Source organism: Lontra canadensis, unplaced genomic scaffold (genome assembly GCF_010015895.1).
Source record: "Lontra canadensis isolate GAN:19392208 unplaced genomic scaffold, GSC_riverotter_1.0 scaffold2, whole genome shotgun sequence".
Taxonomy (NCBI): Eukaryota; Metazoa; Chordata; class Mammalia; order Carnivora; family Mustelidae; genus Lontra; species Lontra canadensis.
In genome coordinates, this window is record NW_022630996.1 from 55,247,174 (window position 1) to 55,266,411 (window position 19,238).

The window sequence follows — 19,238 nt, forward strand, 5'->3', positions numbered from 1 at the left end:
AAGGAAACAAGTACAGAGGCCCAGAGCAGGAGCTTACCCAACACATTCATTACAGGAGCAGGGAAAAGGCCAGGGAGATTGAATGAGGGGAAGTGATGAGGTCTGAAAGGTAATATGAACCCAGATCACACAGAACTTTATAATCACTGTAAACAAACAAACAAACAAACAAACAAAAAACTGGCCTCTAGTGTGAATCAGATGGGAAGCCACTGAAGGGTTTTGATCAGATCAGTGAGCAGATCTGACTTAGATCTTAAAGGAACAGCATTAGTTGTTACTGAAAAGGTCCTCTATTCACTAGAAAAGGATTGGTGGACTATGACTTAAGAGCCAAATCTGAGCCCAGCTTGTTTTGGAAACAGTTTATTTCAACACAACCATAGTTACTCATTTACATATTCTCTAAGACAGTTTTCACAATCAATGGCAAAAAGTTAAATAGTTGTGACACAAATGATAGGGCTAAAAAGCCTAAAATATTTACTATCTGGCTCTTCAGAGAAAAAAATTGTCACCCTCTGTCCTAAAAAGGCAAAGAAAAGTAGGGAAAGAGTTAGGACGTTATTAATTCAGGTGACAAAGGACTATTGGGACTAGGATCGCAGCAATGTATTTGTTAAAAAGTGGACATATTCTAGACATACTCTAAAGATACAGTTGAATACAGTTGATACAGATACACCAAAGGTATATATTTTAAATATATATATGTATATATATATTTAAAAATGAAAGACTTCTTAAAATAAAAATGTAAGTTACCAAATGCCTAATAGCCAAATAAAGGTATTACTGAAGATCTCATATAAAATGTCAAGTTTTAAGCAATGTAACTTCTTGATGAATTCATGTAAAATTACTGGATCCACCAAGAGCCCACTCCTACCAACTGGGGTTTTCCCAGCAATATTAAGGCATCAGTTCAATAACTAAAGATCTAACTTGAGCCCTTGACATTTAATCCATGAATGATTCCAGTCCATTAAGTCAAAGGTTATGCAAAAAAAAGGAATCAATAAAATCTGTAATCTTATATTGTTTCAAAGAGAATTTTCTACATGGTAACAGAGTGTGACAAATCATACTTTATCACAGAAGAAACTACCATATGTTTTACATGAAATATAAGTAACTTTAAGGTTAACTAAATGGTGTGAAATATAATCACATAAATTTCAGTCAGCATAACTGAATCTGTGCTATTGCTGTTTCACTAATAAATACGTTGTATCATAACATGGTTTGAATATTCTAAATAACCTGGAATTTTCACAAAGTGGATCAGAAAGAATACAAAGTTCAAATGGATCCTCACCAATGAGAGAAAGTACTATGTCAGAAGGCCATAAAAAATCATTAAAATATGGTAAGGTATGGGAAGTCACTGGATGAAACTGAGGTATTAATTCTTTTTCAAGAATTAAAATTTTTTTTTCTTTTACTTTTTTTTTTTTTACTGCCTATATAAAACAGCCATTAAGAAGAAATCCTGCTTAACAAACAAGTCTTTAAAAAAGTGGAAAGAAGATTTCTAGAATGTCATAGAAAATTGAAACAGAAGATATGCTCACAAACAATAGATCTGTTTTAGTTTAAAATGTTTCTTAATTAAATATACTATTATATTACATGAATCTTAGTCTATAGAAGCACAACCATAAGAAGTAGCCAAGAACTTCTTTTAACAGAATGATTACTGCCAAGAGCAAACCTCACTGATATAGATTCATAAAAAGTCTTGGGTTTTAAAACATTGTTCTGAAATCTTTATAATTTTCCAATTCTATTTTATAACAAGATACCAGAAACATATGCAAATATGTTTTAAATCATTTCCCCCCAAAAAATATACATAACAAGGCAGCAGTATATGGCTCCTCCATGCATTTTCTTTTTATTTTTTTAAAGATTTTATTTATTTTAGAGCGCATATATGGGAACATGTGTAAGCATGCGGGGGAGGGGACAGAGGGAGAGAAAACTTTAGCAGACTCTGCATTGAGTAAAGCCATGGCCTCTTGATCGCATGATCCTGAGATCACAACATGAGCTGAAACCAAGAGTCAGACCCTTAAATGACTGCGCCACCAAGGCATTTCAACTTCACACATTTTCCTTAGCTACTATCTACCCACCCCCCAAAAAATGGTGAATGGTGCTATACAAAGGAACCCAAACTACCATAGTATGAAAGGTAAAGTTCTCAATAAGTTCAAAAAGAAACAGCTACAAAGGAGTTTCTAGACTGCAAAGCTCAGAGTTTGCCACAGTACAGTAATAACCTAACAGATTCTGTGATCTTAAGTATTCACCTGGGATTACCTGGTCTTCTAAATCTTACTTGTATTGCCCCTCTGCACTTCTGTTCACCATCCTGAGTTGTAGTCATAACTAATCCACACAACCCTATTACATAATTCATTATACCTCTGTTTCTGCCTAAGAGCTGTGAAAATGTTCAATGTTTACCCAGTACCCTTCATCAATCAAAGTACAATTCATAAGAATCAGAGACTGATATAAAACTTTGTACCAACATATAACTTCTATAGAATTTATTTATTCAAAAAATATATTACTATAAATCTACACAACAAATTTTTATCAGATTATCTTTTTCACTTGATTCCTGTCTATAGATAAAGATAAGTAAGATAAAGACCCTATATAATAAGCATGTTATTATATGACACAAAAATTTAGCCAGTAAAAGTAGTAACTCAACGAGAGACTTGGATATACCACAGATCCACCATGAATACACAGCAAGAATTACCAAGCAAACACTCAAATACCTGCCTACATAAGAAAGTTAAAGAAGCAACAAAACAGTCTCAGGACTCCTTAAGTCTTAAAACTTAGTGGAGCCCAAAAGAGCGTATGTAAGTTATTTATAGACGGTCTCTGTATCAGAAGTTAAAATAATAAATAAAATTTATTTATTCAAATAAAATTTGAATATATTTATTCATTTTAAAATAATCTCATCACATATTAAGATAAATAACATTTTTATTAAAAATACTATAATTTACATACACAAATTCAGTGAGAGGATTGGCACTGTTTTACATTTTTGCAAATCTCTTTAACATCTAAATAGCCCACATAAAAGAAGATAGCTGGATTCTCAAAACTATTTCCACATTATGTTATACTGTTATGTGTTATATAATCTCTGAAAATATTCACTATGGCTCATAAGAGAATTAAGAGTAAAAAAAATGTATATACCATTCTCATAATTGTTACAAAGATAGTTTTAACCTCATAGACCCTTTGAAAGAATATTAAGGAGTCCCCAAAACATACTCTGAAAACAACTGACTACTTAATCTAAAACTAATAAACCTGGAAGGAAAATTATGAAATCAAAAACAATTGTAAAGAGAGAAATACAGATATTGAAGATGGGGTAATGATTTTATTTACAGAAAGAGTAAGGTTATCCAAGATGCTGACATTTTAATGCTTTAAAACAACCTGGATTATGTTTCATTTTATCTGTCAGATATATCTGTCACTATAAGAATTTTAGTTAACATATTTTCCAAATGCCTAACTAGCTTTCAAACTGAAAAAAACTCATATACTGTTTACTTTTGGAATTTTAGATCAGTGATCTGGGCAAAGACTTTTAAAATAAGCTTGTTAATTTCTTTTATGATGCACACCTGTGTGGGACATTTATAGTCATGAGACATCTTATGAACACATTCAACAACGATGAGTTTAAATAAACCCACCTCTTCTGCTGCTGCCTCTGAAAGCAGACCTTCCTTCTGGGCACAGGTCACATGGAAATAAGCTCTGCACATGCCTGCATCACAGCTAATACAAACTCCAGTTCTAGCAAAACGAGGGTCTTCACAGAAGCTACACTCCTACAATGGAATAATAGGAAAACTCTCAGAATAAAAATATCTCTAGAACAAGACTGCATTCTCATACAAAGCATCCATAAGATACAAATAGTGAATCAATAGCATATTAATAGAAACAGTAATTAAAGGCAAGAAAAGTGTTTATATGAAAAAATTCTCTCTATAGTTCCAATAAACCAAATTCCACTGATATAAAAATGATGACAGTAATAATAGTAAGTTGAAGGTTTACTATGTGCTAGGCACTATTCTAAGCACTTCATATCTATTAATGTACGTAACCATACTGTGGAACCTTCCACTCTAATATGTGGAACAGGTATTATCTCCATTTTACATATGAGAATACGGAGCTGAAGACAGGTTAAGAAATCTCCTCAAAATAACACAAAAAATAACTGCCAAGTCAATATTCAAACCAGGGTAGTCTTACTTTGGAGTCCATGCTCTTAACTATTAACCTATACTGATTTGAACAATATAATACTGCTTGGAAAATTTAAGAAAATAAGTAAGAAGCCAGAGAAAAATTCACCAAAAAATCTAGGCAACATAGTCCAAGAAATTATGTATTTTTAAAATATATTTAAGAGAATTAAATACTATTAAAGAGAAATACTTTAAAGAGAATTAAAAGTAATCTTAAGTAAACAATTTAATTTGTTGTGATAGATATTACAGCCAATTACATCCCTTCTGAATACAAAGGAAAAAACTATAAAACTAAAAGTTAGTTTAAACCTGAGATTGCTCCCAATTCCCCCAAATTGACTTTATCCTTTTCACTATCTAAAGCACAAAGAAAAAAAAAATCTGGTCTAAAATATAAATTACTCTAGTGATAATAATCTTCATAAAAGAAAAACCTGCTAAATTCTACAAGATTGCCAATTGACAATTAAATTACTGTTTCTAGTAAATACATTCTAAGTAAATTAGATATAAGGGAAACATAAAGAAAAAAATTTAGAAGTTTCAAAAGATAATAAAAATGTCATTTTAACAGTGTACATATTGACTATCTTATAGGTAGACAGCACCAAAGTGATACATCAGCAATGAATGAAAACAGCAAGAACAGAACTCTGGGCACAGATGTGAAAACACACCCAAATCCTGACACTCTACTGCTTGGTTATCTGTCTTTTTTCAATAACAGTAGAAGGTGTATGGTATAAAATCCTAGCAAATAGCAATCTAAACATGAAACCAAAAAAGGAGAGAAAGAATGAAACAGGAGAGAGGAAGGAAGAAAGAGAAATGAATTATTTCAAGAATATCAATAGCACAAACAGAACCAAACTGTTCAGGATAGTTCCCAAACTAATTCAATGTAATATGATGAAGTAGAGCAAGGGATTTCAGAGTGAATACAAGGAAAAATTTCCTGACCATAAAGTCTTGAGAAGACTGTACAACAATCTAGTAAAGAAAAGGGAATTTTCTCAATTGTTTGAATCATTTAAAATGCTAGGGAACTAAGCAACTGAGAACTCAAGAAAGCAAGCAACCAGGATTAGGAAATGGATAGACAGGTCTAGAAGAGCTCATTTTACAAATGAGCTAGAGAATACATTATTTTTTACTCCACTTCCTGGTCATCAGAACAAAAGGTGATAATGAAAAATCAGGTCATAACTGCATATTTAGTGATTCTCTTTTGGTTCAGAGGTCACTGCAGGCTTCAGATATATGAAGTAATATCTGTTCCCTGTGTTTTTCAGTGCTTGTAGATTTGTATTTATGGTGCTAATGTCTGTCTACTGAAAATTACTTAAGTTAGTCCCCTCTAGGCTCTGTGTGAATTATGAAACTGTTATCAAAAAGCAGTACCTTTCACTTCCAATAATGGTGCACTAGGTAATTCGTACTAATCCTGCTAGAAACTAGAAAATATGGACAAACTTTTTTAAAACTATAACTTAAAGGCATCAGAGAAATAACAACATAGTATAAAATTACCTGAGGACCAGGAAAGTAAGTTCAGTGCTTGGGCCTGTTTTTCTCCCTGGGGACTTTAGCTAATTTTGGAGAGGGATACTGCAGATAGTTCAATAGAAATTACCCAAACTAAAGCACAAGAGCTTTGGAGTGAGGCTGGAGGGTGAGGGATGCAGGTGGTGGTTAGAACCTAAGGAGGATATTCTGGATATAACAGCAGAAACTGTCAAATTCTTGAATTTTCACTATCAGAATTTTCCAACAACCTGTAAGCTTCCCATCCCACTTTAATGTGTTACTAATGCTTTTCAAGAGTCTTCCTTCCCAATTTCCCAAAAGACAGCAATGGAAGAGAATGTTATCAGTGCCTAATTCATTCTAATATTACAGGCATGTCTGTGGTAATTTTATACCTAAATTTAAATTAATAAGTGTATTTTTATCACTTACAAACCTAAAGCTCAAGCAATAAAAACCAATTCATAAACTTGAGGCTGACAGGTTGCTGAACAGGTTATGTAGTCTTTAAAAAAACAAAAACAAAAACAAAAACACAACACTCCTTCAATTCTAAGTAAAACATCAGGTGCCTTTTGTACTCTTTTCATAATTTTGGTAAATTCCTCTTCAAAAATAAAGTCAGAAATAAGTTTGTATTTGTTCTGACTGGTCTGAAAATTCGTATGTGCTAAGGAGTGTACTAAATGCCACAGAAATGGAAGTAGAATCAGTTATCATTTTACCCTACAAGTTACTTTAAGAATACATGAAAGAATTTATAAATTATGGGCCTTCTGGGAAAATTACTATCAATAATAGATGGTTAAGTGCTAACTGCTCTACAAATAGTATAATAAGAATAAGCATTTCTATACTCAACAACGATACTGACATTAGTAAAAAACCATATGAACTAGTAAGTAAAAATTTTCTCTTTTTAAACAATCAAGAAAACTTTGTCTCACCTTGGCACCATATTTGGAATAGTTCATTTCTGTTAGTGTTACTGGTCGTAATTTGTCAATATCTCCAAAGGCTACTCCGGGAACATATAGGGCACATACAATGTGAACCCATCTATGAGGAGAGAAAATATGATTTTGCTATCAAACCCTTTCATAAAATGCCCAAGAGGAAAATAAACATAAAATATGTGCCATCTCAAATAACTACTGAAAGAATTCTATGGTCAGATCTCAGAATCTCACATAACTGAAGAATACGGAATAAGCACAACTGCAATAAGCAGTTTTCTAGCACTTAGCCAAAGTGAAGAGTGAACATCTATAATTGCCTGTCACTTTAATTCGCTGCTCTTTGCACTCACCTGTTATTCTTAAATATTTGCACAAAACCACTATTCCAATGAAACAAAACATCATTTTCTTATGCGTGGAAAGGTATTCACATTCATTATTTTAAGCACTGAGAAGTAAGGATCTAATTTAAGAACTATGCAGTAATTCTGCAGTAATTAGGTAAATTGTTCTTCCTTGTTACTTTTTTCTAAAAGCTGTTGGAATAGTCCTTCAGAACACTTTAAAACAATTTTTGGTGTTCATCCTGACTTTCTCTCCAGGTTAAAACTGATTCCTGAAGACTGTCCAAAACAGTTGTAATAATAAAAGGAAGTCCTATTTCACTCATCTGTTCACCATACAAACTATGCACTAAAACTTACATGCCCCATGTATTTTTTTTTAAGTTTGAATGATGCGCAACACTAAACAAAGAATGCTCAAAACTAAAAGGGGAGTTGATTCTAATTTTTTTTTTTTGAAAGTTGCGCTGAAACTTTTGAAATGCATTAGGAACCCCTTCTGTTCATATACAACCACACAATATACGGATCACCGGATTTTGAATTTTAAACAGATCTACAATACTTCTCTAAGAAAGAAGGTAAAAATGAGATAGCAAATCTCTCTTAACCTTGTGACTACATTAATAAATTCTGCTTTATCACAGCTTGAGAGGCTATGACAGCTACATGGTTGTGTTTTGTGACACACTATAAATTTTAAAAGATTAAGACTAAGAATCATTTTATAGAGGCACTGGGAAAAACAGTTACAAATCTTTAGAAATTATCTTTTTTATTGAGAAGAAAATCCAAGATTTTGAGATTTTCTTGATAAAATGTTTTAATCCAACATCCCAAATGCATCCTGTGGAGTTCAATATAAAGATACACATCTTCAACAAGCAGCTGCTTTCTCAATTTAATTTGCGCAGGTTTTTCATGCTCCATTGGTGTATTAAATGCCACTGTACCCTGTAAGAGTTTATCTTTGATAAACCCAACAGCTGGCTGCTTGCTTCATACTGACCTTCTGAAAATGTTTTAGTACAAGTCATGCAAGTACTACAGATTTAAACTGCCATTTCAGTGTGACTGGCACACAAGTGTATCATTTCCCCAACCACTGATGTGAGGATGTCAACTTGAGTCTTTGTTAAAATGCATATCAAACAGCTGAGACAATTTTGTTCCTTTTTAATACCTGTTGTGAATAATTTTTTGTTCATTTGTTTAATTGTACATATTTTAGAACTCTGTAATTAAAACAAATGAAGAAATCAAAAAGGATTAATCTTTGCTACTTTAACATTCATTCTGGAGCTATAAGGACAGATGTTGACTGGGGAAAGGAAAAAGAAAACAAGCACCACATAAAACCACCAAAAAATGAAGAGTCAAAATTGTCATTCTAGCATGGAAACTAGTAATATATCCTTTAAAACACGTATTTTAAAAAAGCAAACTAACTAGATTTATCTAGGACTCACTTAGAATGGGAACTACTTTAATCAATCAAATTCGATTTTGAAATGCTTTTTATCTGTAGTGCCTTTACAACATGTAAAATAAATCCACTTCCACTATGTTATTTTCATTTTTCTTTTATTCATTCAGTAATCAATTACTAAGTGACTCTGAAGAACGGAGCACCACAAAGGCAGTTTTAAAGTTATTACTTAACATGAACTACTTGCAGCACAGTGTTAGGCATGAAATCTTTAAGGATTAGAGCCTATCTAATACTTCCCATAATCAGGTAGATAGAAGCCACTTGAGACAGGGTAAAATACTCCTCCTAAGGAATGGAATAAAAATTGAATGACAAAAAAAAAAAAAAAAAATTGAATGACGGGGCGCCTGGGTGGCTCAGTCGTTAACAATCTGCCTTTAGCTCAGGTCATGATCCCCGGGTCCTGGGATTGAGCCCGGCATCGGGCTCCCTGCTTAGTGGGAAGCCTGCTTCTCCCTCTCCTACTCCCCCTGCTTCTCCCTCTCTCACTGTGTCTCTGCCAAATAAATAAATGAAATCTTAAAAAAAAAATTAATGACAAAAAGTACTGATGGTTTGCACACATTAAAGCACATCATTTTCTATGTAGAATGGCTCCCATCAGAATCAGAGGGGAAAAAGTCTAATTAGCCTATGTGATACACAGTTTCACTACCTTTTTCATTCTTTTCCATACTGAAGCTAGAATACTAAATAACTTGTCAAATTTTGTCTTTTTTTTTTTTTGCCTTGAATCAAAGTATATCAAGCTTTAACCATATCCTTCAAACTATATCAAGACCTATAATTTCCACCATAGCCTATAGATGAGTGTGTGCCTCAATGCAAATAAAATGTTCAAATACTATAAAAAGAACTTCTGCCAGGCTGTACCATCAAGGGAAGTTATATACAGGTAAGATCCACAAGAGTCAGTGCAAAATTTCTCAGTGAATCTAATTAAAGGGGCCTCTCTTTTCTCCATTCAGAAACAATTTTACAAGTTATTTTGTGGATTATAATAGCATGAAAAGACAGATAGTTTACAGTTTTTCAACAGAACTTTCAATTTATGAACAAGAAAAGAGGTAAAACAAATTCTTTTCCCTAAAAGGAAGCTCTGTGTTTTCCAAAGTTGTCATACTTATTCACCACAATTTATCACCAAAAATTTCAACTGTCAGGACGAAATAGTTATCAGGAGAAATTTATACAGCTGGTACTCTATGATCACCTTAAGGAAATGGAATACTGGTAATAGGAAAAGCAACAGAAGCAGCATTAGAAATAACTACTTATTATGCTCCAGAAACTGTATTGTTCTATAGGAATCACCTCTTTCCTCTCAAAAGTACTAAGAAAATGGAGGTTTTGAAAGTTTAAATCACATGCCTATAATCCCAGTTATTAAAAAAAGACCAGAACTCAAATATATGCAGTCCAACTTAAAAACCTATACTTTTTGTGCTGTACTAAATTCCCTAATTCTGGGCCCAAATCAGTCCAAACATGAAATAATGCTCAGGTCTATGATAGAAACTAAAGATTCATATCAATACATCAAGTCATTTGTTATGCCTCATATTTTATTTCATCTTTTTGGATGTGCAATGAGGAAGAAGAGCTAAGATTTTCAGCCATTTATCCTACACATCGACACACAGGGTTCTCCAAGATTCCATGGTAGATTCTATGCTATCCCAACAACTTGTATGGCAACATTTCTCAGGGGCCTTTCCACCAACTGAGGGAAATATAAGAAAAATATTTTTGACTTTACTAATGTAACATGTATCAAATTTTATTTTATTTTTTTTAAATATTTTATTTATTTGACAGACAAAGACCACAAGTATGCAGAGAGGCAGGCAGAGAGAGAGAGGAGGAAGCAGGCTCACTGCTGAGCAGAGAGCCCGATGAGGGGCTCGATCCCAGGACCCTGAGATCACGACCCGAGCCGAAGGCAGAGGCTTAACCCACTGAACCACCCAGGCGCCCCAACATGTATCAAATTTTAAAGACTCTCTTTATTTTGGGATAAAATGTATCCTAACCTTTTCAATGTTAAAATATGGAAAATAATGCTGAAAATTTACATACATTATTTTATCATTCATGTATATTAAATATTTTTAAAAATACTGAAATAGTCCATCACAAAATAAAAAAATCACAAAATAAAAAACAACATCACAAAATAAAAAACTTATTTTAGTACTTCTCTTATATGGGAGAGGATGGGGAATGGGATGGGGAGGTCAGGTAGGTAATGATCCATAAAATATAAGAGGGCAGGAACTATTCTTAAACTACCCAGATGGTAGTCTCTTGGTCAAAAACATGAAAAATGTCAACATAATTATGATGACAATTGCTCAAATGTAGTAATAAAGATGAGTATGAGTGTAGTAAAAAAAAAAAAAAAAAAGAAAAAAAAAGAAACATAGGTCTTTGTGCCAGTTACCAATTTATTGCCTCTCAGCTCCAAATCCACCTTAAATACCTGCTATGCAATAATGGACAAAATCCCTTCAGTATTTCTCCCTTACAGTGAGCATGATATGAAGCTGTCTTAGTAGAAGTGGTAGAGCACAAGAGGAAAGCACTTCGCAGTAGGAATGATGAAGAGCAATTGCAAGGGTTCTGCCCCAGCCACATACGGCAACTACTGACTCTGCGACCTCACCCTAGCCTAAAGATCACTTTTCTATGGCCCTCTTAACAAGGACCCACATACTGCAGACACCACACTGGTGCCCCGGTTCTCTCTCCAACTTGTGCCTAGACACCCACTTGCCAAGAACTAAAGACCCAGTTCTAACCCAGGCAAACCAGTAAGCATCTCTGCCATCTAAAAGGTTGCAACTACACCTTCTCCATTACCGTCTGAACTCCTGCCCTGGCCGGGGGACTGGGGGGGGGGGGGGGGTGCGGGAGTCTTCCAAATTTGTCATTTCCTGGATACTCTCCCTCAGCTTTAGGGTATCCTTTAGAGTTCTTTTATATTGCAGTAACTTTTTTTTTCCTTTTCTTTATTTAAATTCAATTAGCCAACAGGTAGTACATCATTACTTTTTTTAAATTATTTTTTAATTAACATATAATAGTATTACTTGTTTAGGGGTACAGGCTGTGATATCACAGTTACTCTTATCATAGCATAATAATTGTGTAAAGTTCCCCTTTAAAACCGCTGTAAGGGTTCTGTCTTCTGGTATACTTTTGAAATCAGACAGATCTGGGCTCAAATCTGACTGCTTACCTGCTTATGGCCTTGATCAAATTAAGATTACTTAATGATCTGAGCCTCAGGTACTACACCTATAAAATGGCAAACTTTAGCACCTGTCTCATTAGAGTCGTTAATGGGATTAAATGGGACTAAAGGCAAATGCAGGTAACCAATAAAGTCTTTCCTCCCTCTTCCCCTGATCTGCAGCCTACTGTTCTTTTACCCTATGCCAAAAAAAATACAAAGAAACAATTAAGCAAAAGTTTGTAACTGAAAAAAATTAGAATAGTCAGAAGCAGACACATTATAAAGCAGGCATATTAACCCATCAGAATTATGACATCAACCTTCCAGCATCTGTCTCCTTGAAAATTCCATCCTGATTAGGACACAGTTCACAGCTAGGGGAAACACCACATTTACAGGCATCACAAAACCAAGGTTCCGTGGAGTTTTCAGAAGCTGAACTCATAATAGAGTCACTCTCTCCATCAACTCCATAGCAACCTAAAAAAAAAAAAAAGATATGATTAAGTAGGTTACTGTTTAACTCATTTATAAAATTACAAAAGAAAAAGGGAATTAGAGAACAAATCTGAAAAATTAATGGTTTATAAGAATGATATTAAAGTCAAAACAGTGAAATAATTTTATAAAAGTACCTTTTCACCTACCATAGTATGCACAATGAAACAAAAATGACCTTTTAAAATAATTTTACATCTATTGGAACAGCATTACGGGAATAGAAAAATGTATAGTTCTTTAAAAGATTACATAAAAATAGGGCGCCTGGGTGGCTCAGTTGGTTGAGCGACTGCCTTTGGCTCAGGTCATGATCCCGGAGTCCTAGGATTGAGTCCCACATCAGGCTCCCAGCTCCATGGGGAGTCTGCTTCTCCCTCTGACCTTCTCCCCTTTCATTCTCTCTCTCACTCAAATGAATAAATAAAATCTTTAAATAAATAAATAAATAAATAATAAAAGATTACATAAAAATAGAAATTTTCATTAAGGAGAAATGAAATGCAGCTAGGAACTACTGATTAGTATTTATGGATCTCCTTTTATAATGGACACTTAAACTTATTTAAGACCATGCTCACACAAAACAAATATACAATCAAAAAAGTCTCTAACTTTGAAGATGACAGGTAAAACACAAACTCCTATAACCATAAACACAAGTTAAGTATTAGTAAAAGAAAAATACATAAAGAAACCCACACAGACATAAATAAAGGTTATAGAACAATTTGAAGTGTTCAGACTAGAGTTAGACAAACTGAGTTCCATTTACAATTGAGCCAACTTCAAGTTCTAGAAGGTATTTGATCTTTTTAAACATTTATAAGTCTATCTTCTGTAAAAATTTATCGATAACTGAAATTAATGAAAACAGGAGATTATTCTTTTTCTGTTTAACTCAATATTCTGAGAGAAGTTAAATTATTTAATTAGAAAATGTGATAAAAATTTTTAAAGATCCTCATTGCAAACAAACAAGATTAATTAGTATAGGTCTTTACATTTTAGAATAGATCATGTTACACTTAACTACCTTTCAATTATGAAGAGCAAAATGTTTCCTTATCAATGAAAATATACATATCTACAATTACAAATTATATTTAAAGTTACTATTTGCACTTCCAGATTTAAAATTTTTATAAAATCAAAAATATTTTCCTTGATTTTGAGCTTAAAAAGAGTGTATTAGATATCAAACATGTACACCAATAGCAAATTCAAGCAAAACATCACTGAACATTTTGGTAAGATCAGGTTCTCATTAAAATTCCTGAAACTCAATTTTTTCAATGAACTCAGTGTTGATGAGGCTCTTAGTGTGTGACAAACCAAACTCACTAGACAGTGATGTCATATCCATTACCATGAATAATTTTTTTTCAGTATTAAAATACCAAGAAGAATGTATTGGCACTGACATAGTACTGATAAATATGGAAACCAATAAAGGGCAACTGAAAAGTCCAGAAATCATTTCACCCAGACTATACAAAACCATGGCAAACTCTTGATGACTTACACTATGGACTATAAAAATCAAGAGTCCTAAATAGTTTTCTTTTCCCTAAATGATGCTTGACACCAAAACTTCATATTACCTAATTTCTCTTTTTCTAGAAAGGAAGACACCATCCTCATGATAAAAATATCCTGAAGAGAAAAAAAATTAATGCATAAATAGAAATAAACTACAATTCTAGGCCTTCATCACCTTTAGGCATGAGCACTTCTCTGATCTCCCAAGACACATTTATTACTTCTCCAAGATAGGTTGCTTCTACAGATAGCCAAATAAACCAACCACCCCAGGATCTTCTGACCAGGTTTATTCTAAGAGTCTAAGTGCCAAATTCTAAGGGGCATCCAAAGTGACCTCTATAAACTGAAGACATTAAAAACAAACAAAAGGGGTGCCTGGGTGGCTCAGTGGGTTAAAGCCTCTGCCTTTAGCTCAGGTCATGATCCCAGGGTCCTGGGATCAAGCCCCACATCGGGCTCTCTGCTCAGCAGGGAGCCTGCTTCCTCCTCTCTCTCTGCCTGCCTCTCTGCCTACTTGTGATCTCTGTCAAATAAATAAATAAAATATTTAAAAAAATAAAAATAAAAAATAAATAAAAAATAAAAACAAACAAACAAACCAAAAAACACTGTAAGAAACATATGTAAGCAACAATCATCTCTCAAAAGGCTTTACCACACAGGTAGGTTTATGTGCATCCAGTGTAAGATGTGATTATTTGAACTGTTACACACTAAACAATTGGAGCCTAAACTGGAGAGTGTCTTCTCACAAACACCAAAGATACTCAAATTAAAATAAATAAATAAATGTATAAATACTGAGTTAAATCACCCAGAAAGAAGAGAACCATATACAACGAGTAAGTAATTTTAAAGTACCAACATTAATTTACTAGATGTTACTAACAGGTTAATAGTCATGTGTAACTATTTAAGTCACACAATGCTACCACTGCCTATAGATCATAATTAAAATAGCCTGGTAGGCAGAAAACTAAAAAGTTGGTATGCAACTATGACTTACATAAGCTGCCTCAAGCAGATGCCATAATTGTCATCTTCATGCTATTCAAAGGCTCTCTAACAGTGAACCTTAACGTAATCTGACAATCATACAAAAGCTTGCCAAAGAAAAGATTTCAAAGTAGCTATACTATAGTACACAAGATAAGCAAAGAAATCAAAACTTATTAAATTCTTTAATATCATTAAATTGTAGCTGATAGTCATTATCTTCACTTCTGTTTAGGTATATATTTTTTAGATGACAAATCCCAAAATGAAAAGGAAATACAATTTTCTCCTTGGGAGCAGTTATTATTATCACCAATAAAAGAGAATTTTTCAGTAAACATAATAGTAAGCAAAATATCATATTCAAAGAAAAATCACAAAACAAAACAATAAAAATTAATCTATCTCAAAGGTTTATACAATACTACAAGGAAAAAAAATCTATTTTCTTTACAAAATAATGTTCCTTTGAAGTAAATTCTTTCATCTGTATTCACACAAAGTAGGCAATTACCAAAATAACAAAGCCCCTGTGGGGTTATTTTATTCACTTTATTTGCCAAAATCAAGGTAAATCACAGCAGTTTTTTACAATAAAGCAAAATTTCCATTCTACTTTTTAAAGAATATTCTACACACTGGCAAAAATCTGCATAGAGATTAAACCTAAAAACAACCTGAAGAATGATTTTTTTTTGAGCAGTTCTCCTAGGAAATCCCTACTTTGTAACCTAGAAGATCAGTATCACGTAAGTTCAAAGAGCAGTCAGCAGGTGCCTAAGTATTTCTTCTTCAGCTTCAATGCCCCTGAAAGATGATTCACAGTGTGTTAGGTCCTCTATAGAGTTCTTCACTTGCTGTTTTTCCAATACTTCTCCACCATACCTATTTAGTCTTCTGACCTCTAGACCAAAGTTCTAACATGGTATAACCACTCTGATACTTTTTAATTAATGACTAAACACATTTTAAGATCTTTTTCTTTCCTCCATGCAAAACGGAATTTAAAGTTCTATAAAACAATGTTTAGGGGCACCTGGGAGGCTGTGGGTTAAGCCTCTGCCTTCGGCTCAGGTCATGATCCCAGGGTCCTGGAATAGAGCCCCACATCAGACTCCCTGCGGGAGCCTGCTTCTCCCTCTCCTCCCCACAGCTTGTTTTCTCTCTCTCTGTCAAACAAATAAATAAAATCTTTGAAAAAAAAAAAATAAAAGGAAAGAAAGAAACCAGCAAGACTAGCTTCCTATTGTGCTTTAGAAAATTTCCCTTTCTCTGGATTAATTTTATATAAAAATTCATTTTGGAACTTAAAAAGTTCCAAAAAAGAGCTAAAGATCCACTGCTGTAATTTTTTTTAAAAGGAAAATTCTATAAGCAATGAAAAATAACACAAAGTTACAAAGTACATGAAAGGGTGGAAAAAATATTTGCAAGAATGGAAAATCTCCATAACACATACAGCAGTGAAAGGATTAAAAAATTAAAGTAAATCAATGAGAAAAAGACAAGCAAACTTATTAAGAAATGACAAAGGAAATGCAAGGCAAGTAACAACATAAAATGCAAGTGGCCACAAGATACCAAACTTCACTCATAATAACATGAATGCATATTTTAATCAAGTGATAATTTCCAAAAGATTGAAAGAAAATTTACTAATATGCAGTTATCAAGTATTTTGTACACTGTTGGTAAGAATATCAACAAGTACAGTCTTTCTGAAGATCTTTCTGGCAATTCTGTCTCTTTAAACTTAAAACATACTTATCTTTAGATTCAGCAATTTCACTTCTAAGAATCGATCCCACAGAAATTATTACATGATTATATATGACACATATCTGTTAGTACTATATACAAGTGAAAAACTTAAAAGAAGAAAAATAAAGACATCACGTTTGAACCATTCTATAGCTAACTATGTAACATTAAAAAGAATAATATATCCCATTTGTACTCACATGAAAAGAATCTCAATATTAACAGATTAACATATGAGTGAAATAAAGCAAGTACAGGAGGGAAAGTCCCATGGTATTTATCACATTTATTTAGAGACAGAGACAGAGAGCATGAGCATATGCATATGTGATATGTGTTCATGTATGTACAAGGAAGCCTGCACAAAAGGTCCCCTGGGGAAGGGGCTCTCACTGGTCAAATTTGGACAATGTAGGTATCAGAAAGAGTAATCAGGTAATAAATGATAATATCTGAGAGCACAATAACAACTGAAAAGAAAAAAAAGGGAGAAGTTCTCTATAAAACAAATGCTACCTATTAATGTAGAGGAATGACAGAATTAAAAATCCCCATCTTGCAACTACACATATAACTGATTCTGACAGAAACCCTAATACCACTATGCAAAAGGCTATTAGGAAACAGGATATTAACAATGTCTCAAAGTTACTACCTCAGAGATTACTTGTTACTTACCAAAAGAAAAATAAATGGCTTTAAAATGGAGAGTTCTAGGTGACACTATCTTAACTACCACCAAAAATTCAATAAACTGGCATCGTACTTTTTTTGATGTGGTATAATGAGAGGTAAACATCAACATAATACTTTTGCCAAAAAATGTTTAAACTGAGTCTAGTTATGAGGAAAAAAAACAGACAAATCTGATTGAGGGAAATTCTACAGGTTATTCCAAAACCTGGCTTACATTCGTCCACACATGGTCATGAATAACACAAAAAAAGACAGAAAATTCGTTTTAGGTTTAAGGAGTCTAAGACACAAAAAGCAACACATAATATGTGAATGGATCCTGGACTGGGATCAGGGCAACACCACTGTGAAAACAGAGGTATAGAGGTCACAAGAAGAGTTTGCACAAGGGTGCCTGTGTGGCTCAGTCAGTTAAGTGAACAAGTCTTGATTTTGCCTGAGGTCATGATCGCAGGGTTGTAGGAAGAAGCCCCACCCCACTCCATGTTACGCTCAGCACCTGCTTGAGAGTCTCTCTCCTCTCCCTCTCCTTCTACCCCTCCCCCCATGCACGTGTACTCTCTCTTTCCCTCTCTCTCAAATAAAATCTTTAAAAAAAAAAACCAAAGTTTTCATATTACCAGCCATTAATTTTTTTTAATGTGTTTGTGTATCTGTATGCACACAAGAAAGCAAGACAAGTCTGGAAGAATATACACAAAGTTTAAAGTATGTTTATCTCTAGGTGGTATGATCATGGAAGATGTTTTCCTTAGCTCATTTATACTGATACATTCTACTATGAAAATGTATTCAAGTAATATGATAAAGTTAAATGAAAAGCATCTGTATGGAGGTTAGAGAGTTGCAAAGAGGGACAGATGTGAATATAGACCAAACTGTGAACAGTAATTTCCTAAGCTACAAAGTAAAAAAAAAAAAAAGAAAGAAAGAAAAAAGCAGAATTCAGATGAAGGCCAGTAATTCATTGTTCTACTTTATGTACTTTCATATTTGCAACTTCTGTCTTTATATGCTACTTATATTTAATAGGAAATATTTTAATAAAAATGATTTTTCAAATACCCTAATAAGACAAGGCAATGGTAAACACTAATTTAACACCTATACATTTAGGTTATATTTGTGGAACATAAGGAATATGAGAAGAGGGAACAGTGTAAGTGAAAGCCCTCTAATACTGGAAAAGCAAGTCATTCAAATTGGCAGGTTATGAAACCTAAAAGAGTCCTGCTGTGAGTGTGAACTTTATTCTAAAAGGACAAAATGATTTTAAATAGGGGAATAACATGAACAGATGTGCATTTCAGAAAAATCAGCCCTGAAGACAGTAGGAGAACCAGAGCAAGAATAAGTGCATCTGTTTAGAAGCTTACACCCTAGCTCCCATCTGCCTCAAGTCTCAACCTTCTATCAGCTTGAACCATTATTTTTTGTGTTCAGAGTTTCATCTTATCTCTTTTTGCCATGTTCCCAACCACTTCTATAAGAAATTAAAAAGTCTAAACTTTTAAAAATTTTATTGTGAGTCTTACCTGCCTTATACCAGAAAGTCTACTTTATTCTTCATTGCCCTGGCTCCTTGCCATGACCTGTACCTGTAGCTCCCTTAAGCTCTAAGATGACAGCCCATTCCTTTTCCCTCTCAAATTTTACTTCCTTCTAAACACAATGTCTCTCAAAGAATAACCTTCCCCACCCCCCTGCAAGAAAATCCCAACATACCTTTTAAAACTGTAGATACTAGAGCCCCACCCCCAGACCTACTGAATCAGAATCTCTAGGAGTTGTACCCAAGAATCTGTTTTAAACAAGCACCTCAGGGGGTTCTTGGGTGGCGAGTCAGTTAAGCAACTGACTCGA

The 19,238-nt window shown here is 33.7% G+C and overlaps 1 protein-coding gene across 5 annotated transcripts in view; it reads right to left on the bottom strand.

Moving 5' to 3' along the window:
• The window catches only part of PHF14 (PHD finger protein 14), a 188,656-nt gene that overhangs the window by 140,357 nt on the left and 29,061 nt on the right, over positions 1 to 19,238 (bottom strand). For all 5 annotated transcript variants that reach the window (XM_032874144.1, XM_032874151.1, XM_032874161.1 and 2 more), the window contains exons 5-7: positions 12,200 to 12,359; positions 6,794 to 6,905; positions 3,750 to 3,887 (exon numbers count right to left, since the gene is read on the bottom strand). In XM_032874144.1, coding sequence (XP_032730035.1) covers positions 3,750 to 3,887; positions 6,794 to 6,905; positions 12,200 to 12,359 — 410 coding nt within the window. The remainder of the gene's footprint in view (positions 1 to 3,749; positions 3,888 to 6,793; positions 6,906 to 12,199; positions 12,360 to 19,238) is intronic.